General features: G+C 34.8%; 1 protein-coding gene across 34 annotated transcripts in view; it reads left to right on the forward strand.

The window, feature by feature from the left end:
* The window catches only part of nbeaa (neurobeachin a), a 340332-nt gene extending 329423 nt beyond the window's left edge, over positions 1 to 10909 (forward strand). For all 34 annotated transcript variants that reach the window (XM_073913943.1, XM_073913947.1, XM_073913944.1 and 31 more), the window contains 7 exon segments: positions 1 to 30; positions 151 to 306; positions 2527 to 2697; positions 4447 to 4548; positions 5429 to 5625; positions 7564 to 7715; positions 9316 to 10909. The exon segment at positions 1 to 30 is cut by the window's left edge and continues 42 nt beyond it. In XM_073913943.1, coding sequence (XP_073770044.1) covers positions 1 to 30; positions 151 to 306; positions 2527 to 2697; positions 4447 to 4548; positions 5429 to 5625; positions 7564 to 7715; positions 9316 to 9406 — 899 coding nt within the window. In that variant the 3' untranslated portion in view covers positions 9407 to 10909.
* Positions 10910 to 12025: the final 1116 nt, after the last annotated feature.

Genomic DNA, 12025 nt, shown 5'->3' on the forward strand with positions numbered 1-12025 from the left:
ACCTCCCCATTGAGATGGACTCTCTGATTGGTGAGTTCCTCTGATCATGTGATCATGTTTGGTTTTATTTTTCACGCCCTGCAGTTATCAAACTAATCAGATCTTTTTTTGATATATTTACATCCAGTCTATATGTTCTCCTTTTTCCAGCCAATAACTCTGGCATCAGCAAACGGCAGATCACAGACTTGGTGGATCAGAGCATTCAGATCAACACACACTGCTTTGTGGTGACAGCCGACAACCGCTACATCCTGGCCTGTGGTTTCTGGGACAAGAGCTTCCGTGTTTACTCCACTGAAACAGGTACGTGCATGCATGTGTGTGTTTTAGACCTTCTGTATTTGGGTTGTTGATGCGACGTTGCATTTTCATTGTCATTCATGACGAAAATGAATGTATTTAGTCTTGTAAAATGCAGTAAAGAGTTTAATATTTCTCTGTCTTTCATGGACCGCTGTTCATAAAAACTGCTGTTTTATGACATTTTTGTTTAACTAAATTGAACCAATTGTGGTCTGACTGTCTCAAGCATAGATCAGTAAATGACAACTTTTATTAGTTAAAGAAGAAAATTGTTAAATCAGTAATAAATACCTATTATAGTAAACGCCAATCATTTTCATCTGTATATTCCCAAAAACATAAGAACTTACAATTTGTCACTGAAAACCATGTCCTCTGGTGTGACATTTTATACTCATTTTAAATCAGGTAATTCCACTGAAAACTTTAGGTGTGTTTGACTTCATGCAGCGCTGTCCAGACGTGGTGCATGCTGGTTAGAAATTTGGTACCGTGACAGCGCTCTGAGATCAGACGACTGATTCAGCCTGTACAGTGTCTAAAGAGCGACTGCAGGAGCTACAATGACGACACTGATATTACACAATTGGCCTGTGTTCACCACATGACAACAACCACGTGTGTTTCGGGTTTATTATTAGACAAATTTCCATTCACAAATTTCAAAACAATCAATTAATTTTTTATGCCATCTCTATACATTTATATATCATGCTTATTAAAAGACTACAAATATTTTACTGCAGTATCATCTTGTGTTAAATTATTTGTTTATAAAGGCTAGATTGTTCACAGAGGTTTATTTTCGACCTTGTTTATACAGACTATTTACTGCATTCAGCTCCATAAACGATTTAAAAGATATATTTTAGTGAATATCCTAAATATTAACTCAAATAAGTCTTACAGACTGGTAATAAAATAAATATCATCATTGATCCTGCCACCCTAAAGCTTTCTTAACAAATTAAAAGAACTATTTTATTAAATAATTATAAAATTATTTATATGATTATATATAAAAATATATATACATAGTTTTTTATCCTCCTGTCAGGCTGTTTATACAGAAGTTGATGTACCTGCTCTTTCTACTGAAAGTGTAGCTCACTTATATTAGAATCACTTTGTTTTAAGTTATACACTTTATTTACATTTAAAGATATAAAACTTTCCGATATATATATATATATATATATATATATATATATATATATATATATATATATATATATATATATATATATATATATATATATATATATACATATTGTAAAGTTTTATATCTACAAATTTAAATAAATGTAAACTCCTTTTTAGCATAACAAGAAGTATTAGCCTAGATGGAGGTTTAAACTCCTAAACATTTTGTTTATTGCTTTGTATTTAATAGACCTATTTGTTTTTATGTTTAAATTACCCTCTCGTTTCCCCTTATTTCTCTCATGCGTTTGTTATATATTTAATTCATAATTCCCTTATTGTTTAAATATGAAATATAGTTTGTAGAGACAGTATTGTTTTATTTGTACTGTAAATCTTTTGTTGTTATAAATAGAAAATGAAAAAATAAATGATGATGACATCATGTGATTGGTCAACATGACTGCCGCAACTTTGAAATGTTCGGCTTGACGGCTGTTTACAACTCTGCTCCCGCCTGTGCTCGGCTAATCTCGTTAATCACCCGGTGCAGCCGTGGTTCATGTCAAACGCACTTTTAATTAGTTGAAGGACCCCATTCAAGATCATGTGATCATGCCTGTTAAGTTTTTGTCTCAGAACATATTTATAAAACTATTATAAAATTAACTTTTGTTGTCCTTTGGTGTGATACCCCTACTTATTGAAAATGTCCATCATGTCATGTCATGAAAAAAGATATTCATAATTTCATATAAAATAAATAGCCTTATATGAAGATACGTGCACAACAATGAAGATTAACCGGTCACACTCTATTTGTATGTTATTAATAGTTGTTTTTCTTAATTTAATTAATGTCATACCATAGGATTTTTTTTTTTAGTACAGTTCAGTAAAAAAATTTAAAAACAGTGAGAGAATGGATCGAGGTAATGACCCCTTGTATTTTCTGAAATGCTACAGAAACATCACCTTTTTTTCAAAAATTGTTTTTCAAAAAAAAAAAAACAGCGTATGCAAGCTACCCGTATACATACAGTAATGTCTCTGTATTTGTGTGTAATGCTCATGCAGGGAAACTGACACAGATTGTGTTCGGCCACTGGGATGTGGTGACGTGTCTTGCGAGATCAGAGTCCTACATCGGTGGCGATTGTTACATCGTGTCCGGTTCACGAGATGCAACTCTTCTTCTGTGGTACTGGAGTGGACGGCACCACATCATTGGAGACAATCCCAACAACAGTGAGAACAATGCTCTTACCAAAGCAGGCTGCATGCTCTGATTAACACTGAGAAATATTACTGCCATTCTGAATTAATATCTATATATATATATATAAAAAGTTGAAGTCAGAATTATTATTCCCCCCTTTGATTAATTTATTTTTTCTCTTTTTTAAATATTTCCCAAATGATGTTTAACAGAGCAGAGGACATTTTTACTGTATGTCTGATAGTATCTTTTTCTTCTGGAGAAAGTCTTATTTGTTTTATTTTGTTATTATATGCACACACACACACACACACACACACACACATATATAATATATATATATATATATATATATATATATATATATATATATATATATATATATATATATATATATATATATAATAATTGCTTACATTTATATAGCGCTTTTCTGGGCACTCAAAGCGCTTTACACACAATGGGGGGAATCTCCTCATCCACCACCAGTGTGCAGCATCCACCTGGATGACGTGACGGCAGCCATTTTGCGCCAGACCACACACCACACACCAGCTGATTGGTGGAGAGGAGAAAGCCATGAAGCCAATTGGAATATGGGAATGGTTAGGAGGCCATGATGGACAAAGGCCAGTGGGCAGATTTGGCCTGGATGCCGGGGTTAAACCCCTATTCTTTTCGAAGGACATCCTGGGATTTTTAACGACCACAGAGAGTCGGGACCTCGGTTTAACGTCTCATCCGAAAGACGGCGCTCACTGAGCAGTATAGCGTCCCCGTCACTATACTGGGGCATTAGGACCCACACAGACCGCAGGTTGGGCGCCCCCTGCTGGCCTCACTAACACCACTTCCGGCAGCAACCTAGCTTTCCCATGTGGTCTCCCATCCAGGTACTGACCGGGCGCAGCCCTGCTTAGCTTCAGTTGCAGAGAGCTAGCTGCCGGCTATACACAACAGTTTGACGGCATAATTGTGTATATAAAAACAAAATCAAACATGGAGAGTCTCAAAAACCCTTTTGTATGAGGAAGTACTTTCTTCTGGATTCAAATCATAAGCTGGCAGTTAAACAGTTGAGCGTGCATCTTTTAAACTTTAGATTTGTAGTGTCTGCTTTTTGCTGGCTGTATGTGGGCGGAGTAATACACAAAGGGTAAAGAGGCTATACGGGTGCTGATATTACTTAAATATATCACAGCTATCAGCCAATCAGATTCGAGAACCAGACAGAACCATCGATATATATTTATATTTATATTTAAAGACATTTAAAGACTTTGCTAGGTTAACTAGGCATGTTAGGGTAATTGGCATAAAAATAACTTTTAAAAAAATTAAAACTGCTTTTAATTTAGCCGAAATTAAACAAATAAGACTTTCTCCAGAAGACAAAACATTTTCAGAAATATGTATGTGTGATTAAATTTAAACAGCACTACTTTTTTGCAGTGGGATCAGAAGATAATATTTTAGTTATTCCCATCTTCTAGTGTCCAGGAGTAGTTAATAAACCTATTTTTTCTAAAAATAAATAATAAATAAATAAAATGAAAAAGCACTAGTTAAGATAAGAGTTTTTCAACTTTGAAGTGATGAAGTTTTATGAGGTATTCAACTCGTGAATTGTATTGATGTATTTTGTTGTGTACAGAATTGTCTTTTCTTTTACATAAAAAGTTTTGTTTACCTTTTATAAAGCCTGCTGAAGTCCTGTTTCAGCTCTAAGCCTCTTGATGGATGATGATCAGAGAAGTAAAGCTGTTGTTGTGTTGTAGGTGATTATCCGGCACCGCGAGCGGTTCTGACAGGCCATGATCATGAGGTGGTGTGTGTGTCAGTGTGTGCTGAACTCGGCCTGGTCATCAGTGGAGCCAAAGGTCAGTCACAATATATATATATATATATATATATATATATATATATATATATATATATATATATATATATATATATATATATATATATATATATATATATATATATATATATATATTTAATAATATTGAACTCATATTCAGTATTGTGTAACAAATCACAGTTGATCTGTGATCTATTCGAATAACAATGACGGCTCGGAACGCACGTGACCCGCAGAGTAATAACTTTTTTTTTTGTACTTAATTGCATAATTACTTTTACTGAATAATAACCTATAAAAGATTGGGATCTCAATTTAAACGCAGACGCAATATAAATAATAAATGATGGCAATTTGCACTTGGTTTCTAATTCTGTAATGCTGCATTTGATCAAGAAAGAGATTTAGTTTGTACTCTTTTCAGTTACAAAGTTATAAACAATCAAATAACACAGAAGTTCTAGGATAACAGATATAACTACTGAAGTTTATGGCAAAGACTAAAATCATTGTTAAATTCAACGTAATGCTAGTTGTAGTAATTACATTATTTAACCAATAGGTGGCGACAACCAGCCATCAAAAATATACCACTGAATAATTCTTCAACAATGATCCATCTAGTAATGAAACGTTTTTATGAGTGAGTTATTAAATCTTTAATTGAAAATGAGGCTTTTAATATGATGTGTTGTACAAATTATGCTAAATTCATACATTAAGCATTATCAGAAAAAGTAGAGAAGATTTTATAGAATTTACGTTTTGAAAGCTGTAACATTACGTAAAGTCTAACATCACTTGACTTTGATGATTTAATACTGACACAGAAGATTGAAGTCTTTTAAAGTGCTGCTGTTTTGTGTATTGAGCAGTTGTTGCTGTGATGTTGTTTTCAGAGGGCCCGTGTTTGGTGCACACCATCACAGGGGATTTACTGCGGGCTCTGGAGGGTCCCGAGAACTGCCTGCGGCCCCGTCTGATCTCAGTGTCCAGCGAGGGCCACTGTATCATCTACTATGAGAGAGGACAATTCTGCAACTTCAGCATTAATGGAAAACTGCTGGCTCAGATGGAGATCAACGACTCCACACGTGTAAGACCACACACACACACACACACACACACACACACACACACACACACTGCAAAAAAGCATGCTTTTTTTTACTTTGAGTTTTTGTCTTGTTTCTGGTCCAAATATCTACAAATTATTCAATCAAGAAGCATTTTTATTTAATTATTATATGCCAGAATTAAGTGGATTTTTCCTCAAAACAAGCAAAATAATCTGCCAGTAATGTAAGCAAAGTAATGAGGTTTTCAGTTTGAAATAAGATTACTTCCTTAACCCAATGGCAGATTTTTCTTTGGCTTGTTTTAATAAACAAAGTGACTTAATTTAGCTAATTTTGTAGCTGCTTTTTAAGGGGGATAATGATGCTTTGGTACATTTCTCAGATCTGAATTGAAATTTGCAGAACAGTAAGGGCATTTCTCAAAACAACATGGATTACCTGCAGTCTCCTGCTCAAAATCCTTAGTTCATCTCTCAAAACTAAGTCTCTGTGCCAATGAACATGTCAGTGCCGTCAGAATGACAAGTCCTTATACTTGTCCTTATAGTCCTTATACCGTATACTTGGTTTACACCACAACAGCCCTCCAGAGTACACTGTTATATTGACAGTATGACTATGGCAAATAGTTTTTGCTGTTTGTACTGTAGTTTTTTGAAAGATCATGTTATTGTGATACAGAAAGGAAAAGACAGCACCCGCATAGCACAAAGAACAAACAAAAGTAGAAACGTGAACATAGGACAAGCTCCTTTGAGATGCACCTGTATCAGAAAAAGTCAAGATTCACCTGGGAGAAATGTACCAATTTTAGACAGATTTAGAAAAATAAGTCTACTGAAAATGTTTAGGAAAATGCATTATGACTACTTGTTCAGCCATTTTGCATGCAAATTTATGCTTAAATGTTGTGGAGGGTGAGACTATTCAGACAGAAACCAACCATTTACATTTTGATTAACATGGCATAAGAAACAGATAATGTAGGAATATCAGAGTATTGCATATAATCATTTGCATGAATGTACAAAAGCATTTGGGACTTGAGAAACTGCTTCTCTGATGTGCACAAGTGACACGTTGATCTGAAGATTGAACAGGGAGTTTTGAGAATTTCAATTCTGATCTGAACAATGGACCAAAGCGACTGAGAAAAACTAAAAAGATTCATTTTACACATTGTCAATTTTTTAGGTTGTTTTTTGAAAAAAATCTATTATTTTTACAGATTGGCAGATTTTTTTAATCCTGTTGTCTTCTTTTAAGAAAAAAAGTCACTGAGGTTTGCTGATTGGAAATAGTTTTGCTTGTTTTAACAACAAATGTAATTATTTTTACAGATTGGCAGATTTTTTTAATCTTGTTTTCTTTAAAAAAAAAAAAAAAAGTTTGCAGATTGGATTTTTTTTGCTTGTTTTAAGAAAAAGATGAACAGATTTTACCAATGTTAAGCTTGTTTCAAAATAAAAAGCCACTTAATTTTGCAGATTGGCAGATTTTGTTTAGCTTGTTTTAAGAAAAAAGTCATGTAATTTTACCAACTGGCACATTTTAGCTTAATTTTAGCTCACTTTATTTTGCAGATTGTTTTATCTTGTTAAAAAAAAAAAAAAAAAAAAAAATATATATATATATATATATATATATATATATATATATATATATATATTTTTTTTTTTTTTTTTTTTTTTTTTTACTTATTTTAATAAAAAAGAAACTTCATTTTGCAGACTGGCAGGTTTTATTTGTTTTAAGAAAAATATTTTTATTAATTTTGACTTATCGTTTTTGTAAACAAAACAATGCAATTTTAATATTTTGTCACATGTACAAACGTTTTTTTCTTGATTTAATAAATTTTAGAAACTTGTCAAGAAAAGACTCTGAGAACACACATGCATACACACCCAGATGAATCAGATGTTTGTTTATGTGGATGCATTTGTTCCCTTCAGGCAATTCTGCTGAGCAGTGACGGTCAGAATCTGGTGACTGGAGGTGATAACGGTGTTGTGGAGGTCTGGCAGGCCTGTGACTTTAAGCAGCTCTATATTTACCCCGGCTGTGATGCAGGCATCAGGGCAATGGACCTGTCACATGACCAGAGGTGAGGATACACATACATTTAACTATATAACTGATATTATTTATACATTTATTAACACAAATTTGACATTAATTTTGTTAATGCATTTATGATGTTGTTAATGTTGTTCTGAATAACATTGGTAATCTGTCATAATAATATTGTATTAATATACAGTAAAATAACATTGGTAATATACTGTAAAGCCTGGTTTATACTTGAGGCTTGTTAGTTTGCTTGAGTGTGCGCGGCGAAAGTCACGTCATCGAGAAATTTGCGTAGGTTCGATTTGGGTGCGCGCGACATGATTTCGGCTGGCGGATCACATGTTTTTTTGATACTCGAGCGAACAGTTCACGTGGCACCGTGTTTGATTTGAGTTGAATTAAACACTTTGCAGAGATTTTGTCTGAAACAGGACGACTGTACACACATCTTTATGATTCGTGATCATAGAGATAACCAGATGACCAATAATTCTTGGCTAGAAATTGCAAAAGTAGTGGAAAAGGAGGAAAGTTTTTGTTTTGAAGGTTTGCAAAAACTTGAGGGATAAGTTTGTTAAAGCCAAAAGAGGAGAGTTAAGAGCCAAATGTGGAGACCCAGGCACACAATTACAGAATATATTTTTCCACCAGTCAGTTACAAAACTATAATAATTAAGGAACAAATTATTTCCTTGATAACTGGAAAAGAATATTTGAACCTGTCAGTTTACAATATACTAATGCCCTGTTTTTTCAGGCTTTATTGGTGATAATGGTCAGGAACGTTAAACCATTATTGCATTTTTAGCAAGAGTATAGGACAGAAACTAGCCTGACAGGATTGTGGCAATTGTGGAGTGGACTAAATTTAAAAATAACACAAGTATTTTTTATTAAGTGTACTTTTTTTTGCTTTTATTTTTGCCATAATAAAAATATATTTGTATAGCAACCCATGTTCTCTTGACATTAATACTTTAATAAAATATAATAGGTAGAACTGTCCGAGATATGAACAAAAGCAAGTGATGCATCAAAGTTTGATTTGAAAAATCTTGAATGGTCATTAAAATAATTTTTTTAAATAATACAAATAATTAGTTTACAAATCTTGAATGATATTAATGATATGGTGTAGTTCCGGAAACTTCCTACTTCTCTGTATATCCGTCTGACTTTACGGTCAGTTTCTTTTGACCGGCCCCTGTCATTTTAAAGAATATCACAACGCGAACACTAGCAGCTGCAGAGAAAGCTGGGTCACCTGGGTGAGGATGTCTGATGTTGAAAGACTTGAAACACCCAATGATCCCAGAATACATCACTGACGATGCGTCCCAGTGCATCTAGATGATGTATCTTGGACATTATATCAATAATCAGAGCTTAATTCAATGACAGTATTTAAAAATGAATGTGTGTATGGGTGTAATATTTATATTAAATTAACACTGTAATAATAATATTAATAATAACACTGACAATAATTATTTCTATTGCAAACTCATTACATTTGTGTTATGTGTGCGCATGTACACAATATATATATATATACACTACCACACTAATAGCATTATACCATTCTATACTATATACTATACTCCTTAATAATGCTGTTGTGTGTATATCTGTAGGACTTTAATCACTGGGATGGCGTCGGGCAGCATTGTGGCGTTCAACATCGACTTCAACCGATGGCACTACGAGCACCAGAACAGATACTGAGACCGAACAAAACAGCAGAAAGATGAGCTTCATTTCCTGCTAGACGGTGGATAGCGTTTCCTCTCAGTTCAGGGTGAGGTAAAACCGCGGTGAAAACGGCAGACAAATCCAACCTTAGTTAGACCGTTAGGTTTTTTTTTTTCCTTCACTCCCCACATACTCAAGTCCTTCTGTCTGCACCAAAAATAAATAAATAAATAAACCCCGGACTGAACTGCAGATCCCGGAAGAGGCTTGGAGATTAAACAGGTTTGAGGTTTTAGACGCTGAACTTTAATCTTTGTAAATAGAAACCGCAACTGCGCGGTTCACTACAAGGGGATTTAAAACCTCCGATGATCCTGTCACCTTTAATTTATTAATGACTTGCTGTAAGATATTGTGTAGGTCAGACGAAATCAGGACATGATTGATTATAGGCTGCGGATTCGCACAGGGAGGAAGTGGCGACCAGATCAGACAAGCTTCTATTTCCTCTTTGTATATTTGGTAATCGTTTTTTTTGTCATATATGTAAATATTGTGATGGTTAGGAAAGCCGGGCATGTACGCGGGCCATAAAAAAACGAATAAGAGGAGAAAAAAAAGAAGAAGAAGAATAAAAAGAAGAGAAAAAGAAACCCTCCCTCACTCACACGTTTCATTATTTATGAGGAACAAAAAAATATTAATGTTGACGTTTTTGTATCGGACACTTTGCACCCATACTTTATTGGTTTTGTTTGGTTTTTTAGGCCCATTCTTCATTGTATAATTTGTGCATTGATGTTTGTTGTATTTAAATATTATAATCATATGTGACTATTACGTTGTACAACCACAGCAAGCAATATCCTCGTAGCCAAGAGTGACTGAAAAAAAGACCCATTTATTCAAATCCGTACACATATTTTGGTTCACGTCCCCTCTTAGAAAAGGATATTTTTCAATCAGCGACGATATGATACTGACATATAGTCATTTTACTACTGAGGTGTAACTATTAGCGGGTACGGAAATGAAAATATGAATAAATTATGCAAAGAGTTTGCTGATCTGCCTTGTCATTGGCCATGGGATGTGAATATTCATGAGACTGCGGCGCATACATAACGTGCAGCTCTGTCTCGGTTTAGGCGAGTGGTCAGTACTGTATATTTGATTTGTACATTTGCTAAATATCATTTGGTTTCTTTTTTTTTGCCAGATGTATCTGATCATGACTGCATATAATTTTCTATTTAATTTATTTAGTTTGTCCGCATTGATTTGTGGCGAGGAGAGGCGTAGTTTATTGGCCGGAAGTAAACAACTGATGATTTATTTAGATTCAGATGTCTTTTTTTTTATTATTCAGTCCCCACCTGCTGTCTCATGCATTTGCTGCAACTTGAATAAGCCAGAATCTCACAGGTGTCTCTTAAAAATGTTGAAATATTAATTCATGCCAATATATAGATCAATAACTGTAAAATAAAATTGTTTCCTTTTTGTCGTATTTACAATAAAACAAACCAAAACATGTTTTTTATGTGTTCGTGTGTTTTTTCCTCCTTCTAATGTTCTGTTTTTATTGAAAACTTTATGCATATTTAATTGTGGTGGGCCGTTATTGGCGTTAATGCGAGACTCTTATCAGGCGATAAAAAAACAAACATCGCCGTTAATCTATTCTCAAAGTTGGTGTGGGAGCTGGGTCTATTCTACACAAGCTATGGTGACTTTCACCTTGATATTTCAGCGCGGATGTATACCTGACCGGTGAGCTGTCTGATAAAAACGTGCTCTTCTGAATCAAATCAGCAAGATGCCCTTGTGGATCTTTCACTCACTTCGAAGACACTACGGTTACATGGACATCTGTAATCTAGTTATTTGCCTTAATAGACAATAATATACTTAAGGTGTTTACGTGAAGTGCTTTCATGTAAGAGTTTCCTGTAATTTTGGGTGACTTTAACTGCAGTTTGGCAGTTTCACCTTCACTTATGAACATTTCAGTCATGCCCTTGTGACAAAATGGGGTATTAAGGCTCGGACACACTGGGACGCTTTTCGTTTGAGTTTATCGTCAGCGTTTTTCCAAGACGTTTTTTTCTGGATTTAAACGAGCAATTTTTACTGGCGTCGAGCAGAAGAGTATGCAAAATCACTCTTTGACGTTAGATGGCACTACACAAATTTAAGCTTTTAACACCCGCTTGTAACAGAGGAAGACAGAAAGTTTACTCACTTGTTGTATTGGATGGTTCAATTAGCAGCTCCGGCTCTCGCGATGAAGAATTGATTATTGTCCACGTTGATATCGCCTCTGGTCATCTTCTTCAATGAGCGCTTGCATTGACTGTTTTGCACTTGAGCGCCTCCAAGTGCTGTTTACTGTAACTACAGCAGCTCCGTGCAGGTGAACCAAAGTGCCAACCTGATTGGTGGAGAAGGTTTTGACGTGGCGAAAAAAAAAAAAAAAAAACAAGCATGAGGTTTTACGCCTGCCGTTTTGCTCGTTGGTGTGCACGATCACATTGGCACCCTTTATTTATTCACGAGGCATTAAACGTCGACGAAAAAAGTTAGCAAAAATCATCCCGGTGTGCACGGGCCTTTAAGCCTGGTTTATACTTCTGCGTCAAGTGACCGGCG

The sequence above is a fragment of the Danio rerio genome, chromosome 10, assembly GCF_049306965.1.
Source record: "Danio rerio strain Tuebingen ecotype United States chromosome 10, GRCz12tu, whole genome shotgun sequence".
Taxonomy (NCBI): domain Eukaryota; kingdom Metazoa; phylum Chordata; class Actinopteri; order Cypriniformes; family Danionidae; genus Danio; species Danio rerio.